General features: G+C 39.4%; 1 protein-coding gene across 1 annotated transcript; it reads right to left on the minus strand.

Annotated features, from left to right (window-relative positions):
• Window positions 1-2,783: 2,783 nt before the first annotated feature.
• kptn (kaptin (actin binding protein)) lies at window positions 2,784-22,645 on the minus strand. The gene is made up of 12 exons (XM_061752292.1): window positions 21,944-22,645; window positions 16,234-16,316; window positions 16,080-16,164; window positions 15,951-16,005; window positions 15,664-15,742; window positions 15,083-15,156; window positions 12,123-12,229; window positions 10,168-10,272; window positions 8,421-8,484; window positions 8,116-8,251; window positions 7,633-7,806; window positions 2,784-6,652 (listed from the first exon to the last, which is right to left on the minus strand). The coding sequence occupies exons 1-12, from the start codon at window positions 22,143-22,145 to the stop codon at window positions 6,491-6,493; spliced, it is 1,326 nt and encodes a 441-aa protein (XP_061608276.1). The 5' UTR covers window positions 22,146-22,645; the 3' UTR covers window positions 2,784-6,490.
• Between the last annotated feature and the right edge of the window lie 258 nt (window positions 22,646-22,903).

Consider the following 22,903-nt stretch of genomic DNA (forward strand, 5'->3'; position numbering starts at 1 on the left):
AATTCAACCTTGGATTCATCGATATATCTTTGAACACTGACATCCCGCTCAATCTGTGGAAGCACAAGCCGTGGTCTCCATGGTGTACAACTGTGCTTACTACAGTTTTGATATGAGAATTATTATTTTTTTTTTTAATCGTGCTACAAGATGGAGGACTCCCAGAGAAAAAGTTACTAATTGTGGATGGTCAAGCGGTGTAGGCTTTGTCGGATAATTTTGCCCGAGGAGTGCGGTGGAAACTGCAGCCACAGTCAAACTGATACCAGTACGAGTATTCTCTCTTTGAGTACTCATACCACTTGTCCGTGGTAGCCACTACCTAACTGTACTGCCCGTTCCAGCCACCCGCCCCCCAAAAATAAAAATAACACTATTTAACATAGAGTAATAACATTAAAAGAATGACCAGAAATAAAGTTTTGCATCACGATTTCATGCGTCAATTCAATGGAAATTGTGCTGCTCCTTTTTGTGTGCGGTCACTCATATGATAGTTCTTTTGCTTACCATGTTGAAGATGAAGCACAACTAGAGCGTAATGTCACCACCTCGTGGAGACTTTGTGATTACACGTTCATTAACTGTGACAGGAATTCAATTGGCAGCATTTTGGCTTTGTGAAGTACTAAAAATATTAACATGTTCGGAATAAATTGTGACTTGTTCTGATGTTCATCCCAACACTTTTACATGTAATTGAAGAAATATACAGCCTGCACATTGCACCTTTGAGTCAGTCCATTTGCCAGCCACAACATCACATGCACATGCAAAATCTTATGCAGTTTTCCAACCTTTACTGAGCCACGGCACCCATTTTACATTATAAATATCTCTCGGCACAGCACCAAATAAAAGAAAAAGTATGAAGACTGAAATCATGATCTTGTCTCAGTGTCCTTAAAAATGTATTACCTCAGTGTGTGACCTGACAAATGCGATTCTGTGTGTCTGTGTATATATATATATATATAGTTAAACATGAATAAAAATATAATACAATGATTTGCAAATCATGTTCTAACTATATATATTTAATTGAACACACTACAAAGACAAGATATTTAATGTTCAAACTGATAAACTTTATTGTTTTTAGCAAATAATCATTAACTTGGAATTTTATGGCTGCAATACGTTCCAAAAAAAGCTGGGACAGGTGGTAAGAAAGACTGAGAAAGTTGAGGAATGCTCATCAAACACTTTTGGAACATCCCACAGGTGAACCGGCTAATTGGGAACAGGTGGGTGCCATGATTGGGTATAAAAGGAGCTTCCCTGAGTTGCTCAGTCATTCACAAGTAAAGATGAGGCGAGGTTCACCTCTTTGTGAAAATGTGTGTGAGAAAATAGTCGAACAGTTTAAGGACAATGTTCCTCAACGTACAATTGCAAGGAATTTAGGGATTTCATCATCTACGGTCCATATCATCATCAAAAGGTTCAGATAATCTGGAGAAATCACTGAATGTAAGCGGCAAGACCCAAAACCTACATTGAATTCCTGTGACCTTCGGTCCCTCAGGTGGCACTGCATCAAAAACTGACATCAATGTGTAAAGGATATCACCACATGGGCTCAGGAACACTTCAGAAAACCAATCTCAGTAAGTACAGTTCGGCGCTACATCCGTAAATGCAACTTGAAACTCTACTATGCAAAGCAAAAGCCATTTATCAACAACACCCAGAAACGCCGCCGGCTTCTCTGGGCCCGAACTCATCTAAGGTGGACTGATGCAAAGTGGAAAAGTGTTCTGTGGTCCGACGAGTCCACATTTCAAATTGTTTTTGGAAGTTGTGGACGTCGTGTCCTCCGGGCCAGAGAGGAAAAGAACCATCCGGACTGTTATGGATGCAAAGTTGAAAAGCCAGCATCTGTGATGGTATGGCGCTGTGTTAGTGCCAATGGCATGGGTAACGTACAGATCTGTGAAGGCACCATTAATGCTGAAAGGTGCATACAGGTTTTGGAGAAACATATGCTGCCATCCAAGCAATGTCTTTTTCATGGACGCCCCTACTTATTTCAGCAAGACAATGCCAAACCACATTCTGCATGTGTTACCACAGCGTGGCTTCGTAGTAAGAGAGTGTGAGTACTAGACTGGCCTGCCTGCAGTCCAGACCTGTCTCCCATTGAAAATGTGTGGCGCATTATGAAGCGGAAAATACGATAACGGAGACCCCAGACTCTTGCACAGCTGAAGCTGGACATCAAGCAAGAATGTGAAAGAATTCCACCTAAAAAGCTTCAACAATTAGTGTCCTCCGTTCCCAAACGTTTATTGAATGTTGTTAAAAGAAAAGGTGATGTAACACAGTGGTAAACATGACCCTGTCCCAGCTTTTTTGGAACGTGCTGCAGCCATAAAATTCTGAGTTAATGATTATTTGCTAAAAACAATAAAGTTTATCAGTTTGAACATTAAATATCTTGTCTTTGTAGTGTATTCAATTAAATATATATAGTTAGAACATGATTTGCAAATCATTGTATTATATTTTTATTCATGTAATCATTGTATTCTGTTTTTCTTGTTTAACACAACGTCCCAACTTAATTGGAATTGGGGTTGTATAATATATACAGAACTGAAATAAATATTTAACACGTCACCATTTTCTCATTAAATATATTTCCAAAGGTGCTATTGACATGAAAATTTCACCAGATGTTGGGAACAACCCAAGTAATCCATACATACAAAGCTCGTAGAACAAATAAGATCAGAAATTAAGTTGTGTGTAATAATATGAAATGACACAGGGAAAAAGTATTGAACACGCCAACAGGTATTTATTTCATACTTTGTACAAAAGCCTTTGTTTGCAATGACAGCTTCAGGACACCTCTTGTATGGAGAAACTAGTCACAAACATTGCTCTGGTGTGATTTTGGCCCATTCCGTCACACAAGCAGTCTTCAAATCGTGAAGGTTCCATGGGCTTCTTTTATGGAGCTTGAGTTTCAGTTCTTTCCATAAATTTTAAATTGGATTCAAGTCGGGTGATTGGCTGGGCCATTCTAGCAGCTTTATTTTTTTCCTTTGAAACCAATTGAGAGTTTCCTTGGCATTATGTTTTTGATCATTATTCTGGTGAAATGTCCACCATCATTTCATTTTTATCATCCTTGTCGATGGCAGCAGATTTTTGTCAAGAATGTCTCGGTACATTTGACCATTCATCCCTCCTTCAATAATGTTTACCAGTACCATTTTCTGAAAAGCAGCCCCACACCATCATGTTCCCACCTCCGAACTTCACTGTTGGTATTGTGTTTTAGGGTGATGTGATTTCTCCTCCAATCATAGTGTGCATTATGGCATCCAACATCCACTCTCATCCGACCAGACTATATTCTCCCAGTATTTAATATATATACTCCGTTCTTTGAAACAGTTGCTAAGAGGACGACTGGCGTACTTCAAGTGGACCCTAAAGTAATTAGCAGGTCCCCTCTTGGTTTACAATCATCAGAGTCCTTTTCTTCGTTTGAACTGAGAGCGCGAAATGTGCACTCAAGGCGCCACCCACTGGCGTTGGAGAGTATTGGGGACTCTGTGCAGGCCAGTCAAGTTCATCCATACTAAATTCTTTCACCCATGTCTTTATGTACCTTACTTGTTAGACAGGAAGGGGTAATCCCCAAACTGTTTTGAATGTCCAAAATCTCTTGGTATTCTGAAGCATTCAGAGTCCCTTTCACTGGAACTCAGGGGCTAATATTTTGGACCTTTCCAACTTGGTGGGAACAGTTTGGAGAGTGCCCCTTCCTGTTCAAACAAGCAAGTTCATAAAGACACGGATGAGAGAGTTTGATGTGGATAAACTTGACTGGCCTGCACAATCCTGACCGCAACCCTATAGAACACTTTTGGATGAATTAGAGCAGAGACTGAGAGTGTGTATGTAACCTCTCAAATGTGCTTCTACAAAATTGTCCTAATTTCCCATAAACACACTTCTAAACCTTGTGGAAAACCTTCCCAGAATTTAAGATGTTATAACTGCAGAGGGTGGACCGATGTCATATTAAACGCTATAAATTAGGGATGGGATGTCACTTAAATCATGAGTCAAGGCCGGTGAGCAAATACTTTTGCCAATATAGTGTGTGTGTATGTATATCTACATTTTATATATATATATATATATATATATATATATATATATATATACACACACACACAGCCTTTGTTTATATGGTTTTATTACTGCATTCCAATTATACATATATGACACCTCTCTGACAGTTGATCAAAACAGAAAATGTTTGATTTATTACCATTGTAAGTTTGACAAAGCTCTTTTATTCTCAGCTGTATATTTTGGACACCTGGCCTTAATTGTGTTTCATATTTATGATAGACAATAATTTCTGACCAATTTGTGTTTTAACAAAAAAACTTTTTCTGTGGCACATGAACATTAAAGTCTTAATTGAATGTAAAATGTTATTGTCAATTATTTACCTTGGTAACTATCCATCCATCCTCAACACTGCTTATCCTGTTCAGGGTCGCGGGGCACTGAAACCTATCCCAGCTGACTTCGGTCGAAAGGCGCACTACACCCTGAACTGTTCGCCAGTCAGTATAGACACGGACAACCACTTGCACTCACATTCCCACCGTCACTGAGTGGGAACTGAACCCACGCTGCTTGCACTGAAGTCAGGCGAGTGTACCACTACACCATCAGTGACTCCTTTTTAACTATATGAATATAATTATTAGTGGTGAGACAAAAACAATCCAATTAATTAATTAATCTTGATTAATCACATTTTAATCCTATAACAGTATTTGTCTCCCAAAGTATTTTTTATTGTCATTTAAATGGATTTTAGTGCTCAACTAAATCAAATAATAGACATCGATATGAATACTGTTAACTGTGGAAAAACGCAATTAATTGCACTGTATTTCAATACAAAAATGGTACAAAAACAGATTCAAAGTTCAATACACCTAAACTTAAAAAGTGTCATTTCATTATATTTCTTTTAACTTCAAGTTTGCATCATTAAACCCACTATCAACAAGGCTAATAGTGATGGCTCTTTGCAATACAAGGCATGTGTTGGAATGGGAGGTGTCTTGCTGCAGCCGTCATTGTCCATGCACTGTCTGTTCCAATTATGGTTACCTTTTGTAGAATTCCCCATCTGCCACAGAGAGAAATTGCTCTGCACAGTTTTCAGCATAGTGTCTGGTGACTGTATTCTCCACAGCCAGGGCAAAAGACTGTAGATGTCATGTCCCGTCTGTGACATCAGCAATGTGTGCACTGACGCCTATGTAATTTCTATTATTAACATGATCCCCAAGCGTCCAATTTTGCTTGCTTTTCGGTGCCATAATGTTGTTAAATTTTGCCTGAAAGTCTTTCTGCATGGCAGCTGAAAACTTGGGTCGTATGTCGCTATCTGTCACACATTTTAGAATCATTTGTCTGCAAAGAGCACTACATGTTGACTTTCTAGGTTTGGTCCTGAATCCAGTCACTTGCTCTTAAAACTCGTATCGTGACTGCTAGCGCTAACTTTTCTGTGCTGGCTCCGACATGCTTTGCATTTAGATTGTACAGGAGGGTTGAAGTGCTCTGATGGTAGGCAAACTCTTCTTTGCATAGTCTGCACAAAACCACGCTTTTATTGCGGTTTCCAATGAGTAGTTTCTTGGAGATTAAATTTGCCTCCCAACAGTCCTTTATCCGATTCCTCCATTGTGTTAGCCTTTAGAACACAAAGATATGCACAGATATGTATTGGTAGATACGACACGCCCATTTTGAGCGCCGTGCCGACTGCAACACTAAGCTAGGGAAGTCAAAGTTGTCAACGGATTCACCGTGCGTGTACGGCAAGAAAACCAAAAGACCAACGATGGCAGTACAATGTGCTGCATATGGTTGCGTAAATCGGCGTATAATTACAAGGGAACTGTGAGTCCCCTTCACATGAAAAAATATATTTAAATGTTATTTTTTGCTCTCTAAAAAACGTTGATTGATAGCATAGGCTTTGGCGTTGACAAAACAGTAACCCTCATGAAAATTGATTGAGGAAAAAGCAAGTTACGACTTCATTTCAGTGTCCATGCATTGCCTTCTATGGGACCGTCGACCTCCGCAACATGGCCGCTATATGGCCATGTCGGTTAGCCGGGCTGCTTCATTGGGCTGGCGTATGTACCCATTCATCTATGGAGATATGGTTAGTCAATATCTCTGACATGTACTTCAGTGTAATCGGTGTACCAGGAAATCGTGCACAGACAGACAACGGTTCTGCGTTTGTTTGGAAAGCAAACTGTGATTAAAATGCGTCAATATTTTTCACACACTAACTTTTGTAATTAATTAATCATGATTAACACGTTAAAGTTCCACCACTAATAATTATAAAGCTCTTGTAAAAATGTGACTATGTAGCTAATGTTGGGACGCGTGAGTCAAAGATGCACCAAAATACTGTTTGTTAATTTGAAGATGTATGACGTGTGAAGTCCTCCTCCTTAGGCGCATCCTTTTCATGGGTATGTCGACCTTCAGTTGACTCTGGCTTGGAGTCAACAGCCAGATCTGCCACCCTCCTGGCAAGACGCTCCAGGACCAGATCAGCAGTGCTAGTGAGACTATGCTAAAATGACACAGAGGAAAAAAAAAAAAAGTAGAATAACAACCGAGTTATCTGACCACCATCCATTCTCCTAGCAATGCATTCATGTGTAAGGCTGACACTTTGAAAGAAATTGTTTTCAATAAAAGGTGAACTTCTTGTGACCTGATCTATAGGAGGTGTTTGGGTTGTTTTTCAAATTTAGGGTATAGATGGGGTCAGCTCAGTTGGGGTAGTGCAACACTAGAGAGGTTCTGGGTTTGAATCAGGCCCTTCCATGTGTAGGTGTGGCATGCTCTCCCGGTGCTTGTTTGGGTTTTCTCCAGGTACTGTGGCTTCCTCCCACATTTCAAAACTGTTTGGTCAATTGAAGGCTCTAAATTGCGACTGGTTGTCTCCATATATAGGTGCCCTGCGACTGACAGGGTAGATTATTGCCATTTGCAACATATATACAGTATCTGCCCTGGCTGCTCAGTGCAATATGGCACTATAGGTCTACAATGAATTTTCAATAGGGCAACCACTCATTTTTAAAAAAAAATATATACATCACTCCCTGTGCACCCAAACCAATGCGCCAGATTCTTGCCAACCACCTTGCAAATGCATGTGCCTCACAATTAAGGAAATACAAGCAAATTAGCCAACTTGTGTGACAGTTAAGACTAAAATGAGACTACACTGCCTGTACTGTTTCAAGGTATTATGATTCAAGGTGTTATGATTCTGACAGTTTGGCCCTAAAATACATAACATTATTTGTTATTGGAAAGACACGATTTGGAGATGACACAGCATCCGGGAACAGATTGTGCTCAACCAGAGGTGCCATTGTATTGGATATTATTCTCCAGGTGATCATTTGAGGTCAGTAATACACTTTTCCACTTTTGTGCTGAGTTGGTGAGTAATTCTAAGACTGAAGGCGGTGCAGAACATCGGCATCACTGTGGCTTGTATTATAATTGTAAATCTCTGACGGCTTTGGTGCCCCATACCTGTAAAATATGCAGTCCCTTCAGCGTGAGGACAGCCAGCTCTCTCAAACCGTCCCCTGTCAGGTCTAAGTAGATGATTGACAGCAAAGGACTCTTGAAGCTCCGTCGCCACAACAACTCAAAGTGTCCTTCTTCTCCTGCTGCCCCATGCTGGAATTTATAACACAGAAGTTCCTACACAAGTGGAGGAAAAACAGATTGTACAGTTATTCACTTGGCCTCTTTTGGGCGAACCATCTCTCAAACATTTACCAGCGAAAGGAAACTAAAAACATTAACATGTACTTTCTATTATGAATCATATTCAGTGGCTCTGGATATTTACAGGAAACACATGGTTTTGTGCATTGTCTTAATGTTTTATGTGTTGTCCCCTTACTCAGGAATACCAAACAAACACAGCACTTTAAAACTAAACTGATTAAACAGGGAACTATTTTTGCCAATAATGTAGAGTTTTTTTTGGCCTTATCACTTTATGACCTGTCCATATGTTCCCAGCAGCACCTCCTTCTGCCCATCAAAATCCAGGTCAATAACCAGAGCACAAAGCACCGCATCCCACTGGTCACTCTCAGCGAGGCATAGCGAGTGGGATAAGCCTCTCACATGGACATTTCTGAGACACAAAAACAATGTTCCGTTATCATAGGGAGGGGCTTTGTGTAATGAAAAGTCAGTGGAATTCAGAAAATGTAGCTTATCCTTTCTAATAAACTGGCACAAAATTAGGTTTCTTGGCAATTCATTCTAAAACATGATTAATGAGATGAGAATGAGATCATCACCTGTAGACAACTGCCATCTCTATTGTGCTAGTTACTAGAAGATTGTAGCCTTCAACTCCAAAACCTGAGAAGAAATGGAGTTAGTATCACTTCAATGGTCATTTAGGTTTTGGTGGTATTGGACAAATCCGTGTATCATTCTTTCCATTTTCAATTGACATCAATGGAAAAATTCATAACAAAAAAAAAGAAAAACAAAAGACAGCTGATTTTTCACATCTCAATTATAATCTCAGAACAAAAACACAAAATTGAAAAATAAGCCACAGGACTGAATTTGATTTGATGAATTATTTGGTTGCGTTTCCGTGACCTCTAAGTTTGGTAACCAACATTAGTTAAGATACATCAGCTTGTTGAAGCCACAATCAGTTCGGACCTCTACCACGATCCATCAAGCCATCTGTATACCAAGGACAAACATGTTTGAAGAGTTATCATTATTGGCTTATTATATATTACGTCTCACACAGACGACATGCTTTTGCCGCAGTTCAAACCAATTTGTGAACATTTTCATTCTGCGCCATCTATTTGCCCTATAATAACTGTTTCGGGCCATCTTCCCCATCCAAGACATATACCGTAATTTCCCGTGTATAATGCGCATTCCCCGCCCCCCTAAAAAAATTGTCAAAAGTCAATAGTGCGCATTATACATAGGTATAGGGGGAAATTGAAAAAAAAAAATACTTTCACATTTTATAAATGTATGACGCCATCTAGTGGTTATGAAAAAGCTGTACACTTTCATTCTAAAATGCCACCGCCACCTCGTGGTTATAAAAAAAAGTTTAGCCTACACTTTCATTCCAATATGAGAGGGGTACGTATGACTGCATATATGTACAGTTGAGCTCATAAGTTTACATACCCCGGCAGAATTTGTGAAGTATTTTTATTTTTTTTAATATGACTGACTGAACAACAACCATCATTAATTTCTTTATGGTTATGTTTTGTTTAATGACAATGCTTTGCTGAAATGCTTTAATTTGAATCCCATTAAAATAAAATTAAATGTGTTTCGCATGGTCCTTCATGTTTTCTTTAAAGAATTGTACCCATCTTACAAATTCTGCCTGAGTAATCAAACATATGAGCACAACGGTGTGTTTTCTAATTTATTAAATAAAAGTAGGGCTGTTAATTTCAAAATAAGAGCAAGCAAAAAGGATTACGTGTTCAAATAAAGTGCTAAACTTCAGAATAATTATGTGGAAAAAAACTACCAAAATACAGATACTTTTTGATCATATGGGTAGAAGCAAAATCATGCATTGTAAAAATGCATTATACATAGGTAGAAGGGTTTTCCAATGAAAGCCGACCTTCTGTGTCCGATGTAATGAATGAATAATAACACATTACACATTATAATAACACATTTGTCCTTGATATAATACGGGTCATTTGATGGCTCATGGACATGGTCTAGACTGATTGTGGCGGCTAAAGAGCTTAAATACATTATCTTTACTGATGCTAATTACCAAACCTAGGGGTCGCTAAACCCCACCAATTAAACAAAATCTAATTCAGTTATGGCAAGTTTTTCCATTTCATATTTTTTTTGAGTCTAAAATTTTAATATGGGGAACAAAAATAATAATTAAAAAAAAATAATAATCCCCAAAAAATTTCCTGCTTTTTGTGTGATTAAAAAAAGTGACTTTCATTTTTTGATTGCCCATTGAAAATCGAAAGAACGAATGATCCACAGATTGGGACAAATTACATTAGATACTTTTTTCTCCACTGGGCAGATCAGGCTGTGTTTGGCAGATGAGAGGAAATAGCAGCACAATGGAGATTGGACTGTCGAACTGAACACGCCAACTCTGCAAAACCTCTGTTAAAAACAAAGTACATCAATCTACTAAAAACATGTACCTTTTAAAGTAACACAAAAAGAATAATCATTGGTTTGTTTTGTACCCCGAGGGGTCCCACGACAGAGTGCAATTTGCTTTTTGAGTCTCGGTGGTAAATACAAATTCACAGCCTTTCACGATTAGACAGGTGGAGAAAAGGAAGTTGTCTGATGCCAGTCCTAATGCCAACACAACATGAGATGATTTTGGTGTGGCCCAGCAGCCATAAACATTTCCGTCAATTATACTATGTTTTTGTAGAGAGAAAAAAAATCTCCTTGTGAATCATTTGAGACAAGACGTATAGACTACTGATGTCCATCAATACTATAATGAATTTCGAGCAGGAATGCATAGATGATGCGCTGATTAATAGGAAAGTAGTAATTGTCAAGGAAGTACGTTGAAGTGATCGACTGTTCTAAGATCTTTGAATGTCAGGAATGAGCTAAGTTTAGTCTGGGTTGTTAGCGGAAGTCACAGAGTGACTTTGTTGCAAGTGTATGTTTTTGCTCTGATGAGTGGCTTTTAAAAATGCTCAAGCCATTTATTTAAACACTCTTATATAAGCAGTCCATTCCCAGCTTTGCTCCAGCACTTCTATCCAGCAGCGCCCAGATGGCATGCAGAGCCCACGAGATTCCAACAACATGTTGCTAAGGTGCTACCATAGTAGCAAGGCGTAAATCTTGCTTGCTTAAAGTCATTTATTGACACTCCATTTGCAGTTCAAAGTAAAATTAAAAAGACATAACAAAATAATTACACCTACTGAATGTTCAAATACATTACAGACTCTGTTTGTTTCTTCGATTTTTGTTTACAAAAATTGCTTTATCAAAGTTCAAACGCAATGTATGAAAAACACCACTGACAAGCTAACAAAAATTAGCATCGAAGTTGTGGGACATATCTCTCAAAATAATGAGTATTGGTACAAAAACCATGTATAAACACACACAAACAGGCAATATAACAATATCTCTGGCATATACTCTTCTAACTGTGAAAAACGAGTTATATTCACAATATTCAATCGTGACTTCTACTTTCTTTGTTACTGCAAGTGTGTATCTCTTTGCGTGCACCACACTGCCCCTCAGACGTCATGACGTGCACAGCAGTTACTTTATGTAGCCCATTGTTTAATAATAAATGGGTCGGTTTTTCTCACACCTACTGTTGCTGATTATTGTTCTCTGTTTGAGTAATATCACTTCATCAAGCCTTTTCTAACACGCCATACTACAAAATAAGTAAATCATTTATTATTTCTGCTGAAACGAATCGGACAAATATCGGTATCGTCCAAAACTCAAGGTCGCAATATTGGTATTGGATCAGAAGTGAAAAGGTTGGATCGGGACATCCCTATACAGTATTATGGAAAATTTATGTTTTAATTGCTTATATACAAAGTTTTGTCTCTGGGGTGACTGCCCACCCATCGAGTGCAAAACTAAACAACTAAGTAAATCTTTTATCATCTGCCTATTTATGAACATGTTTCTGCAAGCAAGCTGTTCTGCAGCAGTGTTAGAAAACAGTGATTTATATAATAACCACCCCACCAAGTTTCTGCACCCATGAGGAAAATCACCTCGGCTTGGTGAAAGTTGTTAAATAAGGTTAAGGTAGCCACATATCTAGTAAGATCCACAGCCACTTGCAGGCTTGGCTGCATGAAATAGGTTGCAATTATTGATCCTTGGGGTAGGTTAATGAAAGCATATCACCTGGGAACTGTTTTAAACAGTTTTAACACAAATATTTTCACTTGAACCACAGCAAATTTGAGAGAGAATTTCATTTGTCAGTCTTGACTTACCTGGTCGAAACTGTTTGACCACAGCCAGTCCAACACAGCCGTTCTGACAGCCAAATGCAGACAGTCTTTGGCCACCAGATATACACATCATGTCCATCCATAACACACTGTAGGGAGGGAGGGGACACAACAGTCAAAAACCAGACAGTACCTGGATTTATTTACAAGGTGGGGACAAAACCAACAGCTCAGTTCTATTTCAGTATTCATACCAACATGCATTCCTTGTTGTCACAATATATTTAGCTAGTGGCCATTATGCATCGCTCTGCACCAAACTCACCCAACCATTCCTTTATTTATTTTCTATGTAGTAGGGAACAGTCATGCTGGAACAGAAAAGGGCTTTCAACAAGATGTTCCCACAAAGTAAATTTAAGATTCAGGGGGAAATAAGGTCCAACCTCTGACTGATTAAATTATTGTCATGAAACGTTTGCCTATATCGTTAGTGTACGTACCACTGGCTGCTTGCACGCTCATAAAGATCAAATACAAGACCTGTGTCAAAGTTCTGTATCTTTTCTGTGTTTATACAAACATCATAGATCATGCTCAGTATTGATTTATTTTAACTTTTGTTAACAATGTGTATTTGTGTCTTCCCCCCACCATTTTCTTTACTTTCTCAGTGAATAACTAATTGATTCATTTTGGCATACTTTATGTACAGTGCCTTGAAAAAGTATTTATAGCCCTTGATCTGTTTCATATTTTGTGTCCTTGTAATCACTAACGTTTTAAATTTTATGTGATGGACCAACAAAGTAGCACATAATTGTGAAGTGTAATGAAAATAATATACAGTTTTCAAAATTTTAACCAAATATAAATCTGTAAAGTGTGATGTGTATTTGTACTCAGCCCCTGTAATCTGATCACCATAAATATAATACAATGCAACCAATTGCCTACAGAAGTCACCTAATTGGTAAAGATAGGGCGCCTGTATGGGATTTACTCACAGTATACATGCCTCTTCTGTGAAGTGGTTCATTAGAGTACATCATGTATTGTATTATTTGTCTGGCACTGTGTGCTAAGCTTTAAATGATCAGGATTTTTGGGGCCGATCACCGATCAGCGAATTTTAAAAAATGATAACCGATCAGCAATCTGATCACAAGATGGACCAATTTGTCTATTTAAATTACTTCATTTACTGTATATACTTGTGTAATGTATAGTGACTATCTTCAAAAGTATTCTCTTGTCAGGTCATGTATTCAGTTAGGTCAAACCAACATTACAACATGAGAAATAATGGGTGCCAACTTACTGTAATTAAATTATTGTAATTAAATTACACACCAAAACTTTTAGAGCATGATTCGACATAACACTGGCATGTTTACGTACAACCATTAGTGCGAGCAGTGCGAGCGTAGCTTGCTAGGCTACATAACGTTTTGTTGCCTGCTTGCGAGCCGTATCGTATTAAAAGTACGTGACGATACCTCAAGCAAACCTTGAATTAAAGTCCTCTCGTGAGCACCGGTGACCACCAGCACATTCCCCCCCCCATTTTGCTCTTATAGTACACAGGACGTGATCTATTGTTGTTGTCGCCGCCATGGTAACGAGTGTATTTGGTCGCGTTTGAGTTGACAAGATAAAGGCCAGTGATCGTAAAAGATGGGAGGGGGTGGTATCGGAATACAAGATTTTATTGCAGTAGTCTGACATAGTGCAATCGTTAAAAAACTAATTTGTGGTCTGATCCAGGCATTACGTGTTGTCTGTCTCGGACATGTTGTCCATCCCACACTGACCACGTTTTTTTTTTTTTTTTTAAACTAACTATATTGCCGCTTAGATATTTACAGTACTACATCTTGATAGCATACAATGAATTTAAATGTGTAGAAATATCCCACCGGTAAAATATAAATGCCGCAAGGTTTGCACCTTACCTGTCATAACACGGTCCTCAAACCTGCAAATATTTTATCTTCACGATTACAGACCGTCAATGTCGACAGAGGAGTACGTTAACCGCCTCCCCCCACAGATTTCTTTGCAAAATTACACGATTTACATAAATGATTTCTCTACGAGGAAAATTCTGCAGTTCCGCGGACTTTTCACAGTCCTGTAATCGATCATATAATCTCTCAATATAAAAAGCTTTGAGCTTGTGGTTATAAGGTGGCAAAATATGAAAACCTTCAAGGGCGGAAAACTGTTTCAAGGCACTGTATGTGTGATGACACTGTCAATCGTTGTAGCGGCTACCTTGACTTCAAATTTTGGGGTGTCCTGAGTGCAATGAAAAAAAAACCTGGGAGGGTTTTTATAGAGGGTAATCACAACTGTTGAGTTCTTTGCAGTTTGTGACCGTGGAAGACTGATCAATGGTCAAGCAGAACAACAGAGGCGTACCCGTCCTTAACAATTCACTATATTGACGGGGATTTTCAAATGAAAAGTTAGTGCTGACCGCCTAATGTTATTGCGTGTAATGCATGAACTGAATTTGCTTCCATCAACTTGCAATTTGTGGTTGCACTTTATAATAGAGTATTCTTTCAGTTAATACTTCCTAAAGTAGAAATGTTTGGGTAAAATTTTTTTTATTCATCTATCATTTATTCTTATTTAAAGATAAATTTTGCACTGAAAACTGTTACGTACTGTTTGTGCAATAAAAATAAAGATTTTTCCCTAACGTGAGGAATTAATGGTTATTACAGTATTGCTTAAAAAAATTGTTATTATTATTTTGGCCATAATCGTGGAGCCCTACCTCCATGTGAAATTTGAAAGATTTAATTTCTCATTCAGATTTTGACACTAAAACAAAGAATTACAAAAATAACAAAACCCAAGACCTCCATGGGAATGACATGTACATAGAACAATATATAGTCTTCATCATCTCTTCAGTTTTCACATAAATGAAACCTGACCCTAAATCATAGGTGTGGACACACAGAACACAGGATTAAAGGTAGACCAACTTGCTGGGCAACTGCTGTAGCTCTGGGAACAGTCTCTCCACTGGCTGCTCTTCAAACTGGTGGAGTGAGGCGTTCTGTTGAAAACAATAGTTCTGTGATTGACTCGACTTGATATGTAATCACAATCGATTGTAGTTGTATGATAAAAATAATTTCTTCATTTGACAAACCTTGCCGGCTATATTTTGTCCAGTTGAGAATGACAAGAAATACTAAATATTATCAAGATCATGTCACATAAACAACAAAATAAATACCTTGCGGTAATTTTTTTTGTCATATATTAAAATTAGATTTCTTTCTACGTAATTTGAAAATCTTAGACAAAAAGGCAAATGATATGTATATAAAAAAAAAATTTCCTAATGGGGCCATAAAATACTTTTAATTATACATTAAAGTAAAACTAGTGGACTCTTGCAGATGACAAGTCCACCCTTAATCAGCAATGAAGAAATACGTTGTAATTAGCAACAGATAAAGCGCTAATGCATTTATCTAACCCCCTTTTCACCAAGCATCTTGCCTGAAAATTAGGTCATTGTCATATTCTAAAAATATCCACGCATGCACACACAGACCTCCTTGTACAGGTGGATCCTCTGGTCGTGACCACTAAGCAGAAACACAGTTTCTCTGCCTCCATCATCACTCTGCACTCTATGAAAATGGAATGTTGAAATAATTGGCTCAGATTTCATGTATGTACCGTATATACCTGTGTGTATATGCACTGTAGTCATCCGTGTTTACCTTAAGTATCAGTGCCGTTGTATCGGAGCATTTTTTTTTTTTTTCCATGTCTGAGTACAAGTATCGGCACCGATACCAATATTGGGAAATGTAGTCTTTATACAATGTAACTTACTCTGTGTGGTACAGTTGAAAGGGCGTGAACTGCAACTCCAGATTTAGGCAACTCTCTGTCCAGACAGCCAGATCAACATCAGTTTATGATGCAGAATTTGAGAGGGAGATTGGGCACAGGTTCACTCACGTGCAATAGACTCTAGGTTGAACTCTGAACCGGGCTCATAGTCACAGTAGATATTCAGGAAGGGCGTGGCTTTGTCACCTGAGTCCTGTTAGAAGATCACACTGATTAAAATATTCCACTCAAGTAAAACATATTTTGTCAGTCCTATTCTTACCTTTATGAATGTGATGCCCACCACAAGGCCTCTCTTGGGTAAAGACTTGTTGAATGCATCAATTGACACAATCTCTGCATCAACTAGGTAGGGAAGAAGAGATGGAAGATTGGCAACATCGCTTTAAAAATCACTGACATCACTGTGAACATAATCCAACTTTTAAGCAAAAATGTATCTTCTGGGATAGGCTCAAGCCCACCTCAAACTTGCCTTAGCCCACCCTATGAATGCGTCCTCAAATTAATTTGGAATTTTTTTTTTTGAAGAAGAAAAAGATTCTGTGGTGGTAGCACACCCTTTGACAAAAAGTAAACCTCATGAAAATCGGTTGTGAAAGTTACGAAAGTAAGTTATGACTTATCCACATGTGACCATCCCCCGAGCAGAGAACAATAAAAGATTAGCTGACACTTTCTATTGCAGATTTGAAAAGGACATTTTCACACCACACACCGACCCCATCACACCTCTGACACCCCTTCCGCGTTGACCATCCACGAACAAGATGTGAGACATAACTTCAAACTACAAAAGATCAACAAAGTAGCGGGCCAAGAACATCCAAGAACACCTCGACGGCGCCGGGACCTATGCGAGGATCGTGGACTTCAGCTCTGCGTTCAACACCATCATCCCTGAACTCCTCTCCTCCAAGCTTCTCCAGCTCAGCGTCTCGCCTGCCATCTGCCAGTGGAGTTACAGCTTCCTGATGGACAGGACACAGCAGGTGAGACTGGGGGACACCACCTCATCCACGTGCACCACCAGCACCAGGGCGCCCCAAGGATGTGCCCTCTCTCCGCTGCTTTTTTCTCTCTACACGGACTGCAACTCAACGCACCCGGCTGTCAAACTCCTGAAGTTTGCAGACGACACCACAGTCGTTGGCCTCATCAAAGACGGTGACGAGTCTGCGTATCGACAGGAAGTGGAGCGGCTGGAGCTGTGGTGTGGCTGACACAACCTGGAGCTGAACACGCTCAAGACTGTAGAGATTATCGTGAACTTCAGGAAGCACCCTTCGCCACAGCTGCCCCTCATGCTGTCCAGCTGCCCTGTGTCAACCCTCGAGACCTTCCTGGGAATTACAGTCTCTCAAGACCTGAAGTGGGAGATCAACATGAACTCCATCCTCAAAAAGGCCCAGCAGAGGATTACTGTACTGCTTCTGAGGAAGCACGGCCTGCCACAGGAGCTGTTAATGCTGTTCTACACAGCAGTCATTGACTCAGTCCTGTGTTCTTCCATCACAGTCTGGTTTGGTGCTACTACAAAAAAGGACAAACTCCGACTGCAACGGACAATCAAAACTGCTGAAAAGATTGTCGGTACCCACTTACCCACCCTTGATGACTTGCACGCTGCCAGAACTAAGACAAGAGCATGCAAAATCCTCTTGGACACTCCACATCCTGGTCACCACCTCTTCCAGCTCATTCCCTCAGGTCGGCGCTATCGAACAAGCAGACATTCCAACAACTTCTTGCCATCATTAACTTCTTAAACAGTTAACTTACAATTCCACTGTTACTGTCAGGAGCTATGCTTGTAGTTCCTGTTTTGGAGCTTGGGTGGCGCTTTGCACCCCTCTCGCTCCCTCCCTTTCCTGTAATCAGCACCACCTTGGCCGCGCACCGCCGTCATCATCTCTGCCTGCATAAAACCCTGGCAGATCCTGGAAATCCTCGCCAGAGTATTAACTTTCTCTCGTGGTACACTGGCCTAGTACTTGCATTTAAGATACGCTTTATTCGCATTATTCTGAGTTCCATGTTCTTCCTCGTCCTCAGTGCTCTTTCCGTGTTCCCCGTCTTGCTGACCTCTTCCACCACGCCGCCAAGCCATCCACCTGCTCACGCCACCGCCTTCCGCATGCTCCCTGTCTCGACGACCTGCCAGTACACCTCGAAGGTCCTATTCCTCTTCAATAAAGCATTCACCACAAACATCTCTGCCTCCGTTTGCTTCTGGGTCCAGTCACTACAGATACCTTTGTATCGTGACAGTCACATGCTGACCATTTTGTCTTGAGATTGTTGTCACATCTCTGTCGGGCCAATTATACATTATTCGTGCACTCACTGTCGCACTCTCGTCACTCTGCACTATTTGCATATCTGTTGTTGATCAACACTGGCCACTCAGGCTTAACTGCTTTCATTTCTTGACGTCTCTGTGCCATTTGCACAATGATCACTAGACCAGATTATCGTTCTATTATTCATTTCAAACTACTCTAAATTGCTAGAGGACTCTGCATCATTTGCACAATTGTCGGAAAATGTCTCAAACGTATTTTCTCTCAAATGGCTGTTGTCTGTTGTTGTACTGGAGCGGCTCTCCAACTCCCAGAGACAAATTCCTTGTGTGTTTTTGATATACTTAGCAAATAAAGATGATTTTGATTCTGATTAATTTCAATGTCCATAACCTTTGAAGGGAACATCGACCTTCCCCACATTGCCTCCACTACAGTGCACTGGCGTATCGTCTTCATATCTATGGTCAGAACCGCTACACACATTTCCAGCTGCGTTAACGCTAATGACCAGGTAATGCTTGATTTACAACTGACACAATCTATGAAATGACAGTTGACCACACGGCAATGCTTCAATGCCTCCTCTTGAATTGTTATATGTTATGTGTCGGCACTGACTCGGCAGGGGAATAATGGGGCGTAGTGCGTAGCTATTAGCTAATAACTCAATTAAGCACTTGGAGCTATCGCTAGATAATTGAATAGCAGACTTTTTGCGCAGTGTATCTGATACGATATGAAATGTCTCCATGAAGTATTTTATGCCAAGATATGCTGTGTTCATACATAGTGTATGGGGCAGAAAAAGTTGACATGCACTGCAAAAATTCAAACACTTACCAGGAATATTTTATTTGTAGACAAAACTAATTAAAATTTGACGCATATCAATGTATAATTTACATTGAAAATCAATGTTTTGCAGAGGTGGGAATCGCTCCATTTACTCCGTTACATTTACTCAAGTAGCATTTTGGATGCATTGTACTTGTCGAAGTTGTTTTAATACTGCATACTTTTTACTTTTCCTCGAGTATTTATGTTCAGAGGTAACAGTACTTTTACTCCGTTACAATGATCTTAATGCCACTCGCTACATTTATTTAACAAGTATTGCTTATTTATCAACTATTTCGTGTGCGACCTATCTTTTTAGACTACTACTTCGACTTCCGCATTTGGTGATGTTTTCTCAAATCCAATTCAAGCGCTAGTGATATTTAAGTCTACTTTACCAATCAAACGATACAATAAAGTCACGTGATCACACACGTCTTCTATTGGGCTTCCCGAGCATATTTTAACACTAGATAAGCCAGCCCGGCTAATCGTCGTGTCTATGTGGCGATTATGTTGGGAAGTTCGTCATTGAAGGCAATGGCGCGTGACTCGTGTTTACATTTAGACAAAGAAAAAACAAAAGCTTTTATGTATTGTATTATTTGTCTGGCACTGTCTGCTAGGCTTTAAATGATCAGGATTTTTGGGGCCGATCACCGACCACCGATCAGCGAGTTCAGAAAATCGATAACCGATCACCAATCCGATCACATGATGGAGGAATGTGTCTATTTAAAAGACCTGTTCATTTACTGTATATACTTGTGTACTTAATTGGTCAAAAAATTATATTTACAATAAATAATGTATCTTTGTTCCTCTATTTATGCCAGTGAGGCATAGTGACAGACAGAACAAATGATAAATGGTATTCTATGAGATGGCAGGAAGTACATACAGTAATTAATGTATCCACCTTTTGTGACATTTTTGTTTGTTGGTGTTCCGTGAGATTTTTCAATTGTAAAATATGTTCCTTGGCTCCATAAAGGTGGGAAATCACTGCTCTAGTCAGGTCATGTATTCTAATCAGTCAGGTCAAACCAACATTTCAAAATGACAGAAATAATGGGTGCTAACTTACTGTAATTAAATTTTTACTTTATTTTAATTAAATTACTTCACCCACACCGACACTTTAGCGCATGATTCGACAGAACGGCGGCATGTTTACATCCAAGCGTTCGTGGTACCACTAGCTTGCTAGGTTACATAAGGTTTTTGTTGCCTGCTTGCGAGCCGTATTGTATTAAAAGTACATGAACATACCTCAAGCAAGCCTTAAACGAACGTCCTCTCATGAGCACCGGTGACCACCAACACACGTTTTTTCCCCATTTTGTTCTTACAAACACACGGCGCGATCCATTACTGTTGTCGTCGCCATGGTAACGAGTGTATCCGGTCGCATTTGTGTTGACACGAAGCCCAATGATCGTAAAAAACGGGATGCGGTGGTATCGGAACACAAGATTTTATTGCAGTAGTCTGACATAGTGCAACTGTGAAAGAGCAAATTTGTCGTGTAGTGTGATCAGGCATTATGTGTTGTCTGTCTCAGATGTGTTGTCTGTTCCACACCGCCGAAAATATTATTATTATTTTTTTTTAAATAAGTCAAATATTTACAGGACTACGCCAAAAGACACGCGACAAGGCTAAAAATAAACTAGCTTTTGGATTCAAATTTACTGTGCACGATGGCGACACGGAGTAAATGACGTCATCGATCAGATCGGCGAATTATGACATTAAAGCCGATCAGCATAAAATGCTAATTATCGGCCGATACCGATAAGGCTGATAAAATCGGCGTAAAGTCTACTGTCTGCCCAAACATGGCAATTTCAGCCCACTTCTAACTTGAGAAAACACCATGTGGTAAACTGCAGTTGTTTTGTTGTTGTTTTGGCTGTGCATATTAGCCCACATTAGCCGTATTTTATCACAAGTAACTGTAAAATATGCATCTCTTGGGGTACGTGCTAAACTCGCTCACACTGCATACACACACAGTAATACCAGAATTTGCACATTCACATTTTATTTTTATTTCATTGATTTCTTATTTCTTCTTTATAGAGCTAGAGACTAGCCAACATGTTTTTTATATTCTTTTCATCTGAGATGACTCATATTGTCCGTGCTAAAGTCTGTGCTTTTCTGACAATAATCCAGACTTTTATAATGTATTAAATAAATACATAAATAGATATAATAATAATAACAATAATGGCAAGGTTAGCTAGTCATCCACCAAATGGTCTTTTTCAAGGTCTAAAAAGTATGATCTAATTTCAGAAGGTACTTTCCAAAATTGGTTCATGGGCTCAGTCCACCAAAAGTTCTCACCCCTGCTAAGGGCGTATACAAATTGGATCTTTTTTGGGCAATTTTAAAAAAAAAATGGACGTTGTCTTTTTTGTTTCACCTTTGTAAATAAATATATTTATTAATTGGTGTTGAATTATTTTAAGGGGGAAACCTGCACCATTATTTTTGGTAGTGTATACAATTGACGGACATGTTTTATTATTATTATGAACTATTTACTATTGTATAACTTCATTATATACAGCAAACATTTTTTTAAATAAGACAGATAATCAGCAACACACAAAAATCAATGGGTGTACTTAACACTGTTAATGGGGTGTATTTATTGAATGCTGGGTGGGTTGTTAACTTCGTTCAGATCAACAGATGGTAAACCACAGATCTACATTCCATTCAGTTTAGTTGCCCAAAAAAATAAATACAACTCGTTGAGATAACAGTGATTTTGTATATTTTGCACAAACTGTGCTCAGGTCGTTCGGGGTCTACCTGGTATGTAGGTGAACTGAACCTCTTTGGCCACTGGTCTTATTTTCTGCTGCAGCTCCTGGTACGTGAAGCTGACCACCTTCCCTTTGAGTGTAGCCGCTAGCAACTCCTGCTCCCCGGCCTGACACAGTCCATAAATGTTACTCTGCGTGGGAAAGCGGCTAAAACTGTCCTCCACGAAGGGATACAACTCTCGAAACATAACGTCAACAAACTGTCCAAGAAGTTATCACCAAAGTTAAGTCTTCACACTTTGCATAGCTTTATTTCATAGCTACTCCCTTTCACTGGCTGCTCACGGCATACATTTGTTTTGTAACGTTTATCTCTGATAACAATTTATTTTAATTTCTTCTTCGGCTTCTTCTTCTTCTTCTTCTTCTGCTTCTTCTTCTTCTTCTTCTGCTTCTGCTTCTTCTTCTTCTTCTGCTTCTTCTTCTGGCCCTTGCTGAGATACGTCAACGCGTCCACCATATTGAATGTGTTATCTGCCTGTATCTAATGCAGGTCAAGAGACTAACCTTCATAAAGCGACAACCTAAAAAGTGCATAATTATGCCTCTCATTCACCCATTCACGCCCATTTTTAAATATGAAAGGCTTATTCCCATTTAAAGTATATTTCAATATTCATCATCACAATCTTCTTTTCCTTTCGGCGTGTCCTGTTAGGGGTCGCCACAGCGTGTCATCCTTTTCCATTCAACCCTATCTCCTGCATCCTCCTCCCAAACACCAACTGCCCTCACGACATCCATCAACCTTCTCTTTGGTCTTCCTCAACCTCTGTTGTCTGGCAGCTCCATCCTCATGGCATAGCTGTAATTCTGTAATTTCACTGTAATTCATCATCACAATATCAGATTAAAAAAAGGGCACACCCTGAACTGGTCGCCAGTCTGTCGCAGGGCACATATAGACCAACCGTTCACGCTCACATTCGCACCTATGGACAATTTG

Source organism: Phyllopteryx taeniolatus, chromosome 17, assembly GCF_024500385.1.
Source record: "Phyllopteryx taeniolatus isolate TA_2022b chromosome 17, UOR_Ptae_1.2, whole genome shotgun sequence".
In the NCBI taxonomy this organism is placed as follows: Eukaryota; Metazoa; Chordata; class Actinopteri; order Syngnathiformes; family Syngnathidae; genus Phyllopteryx; species Phyllopteryx taeniolatus.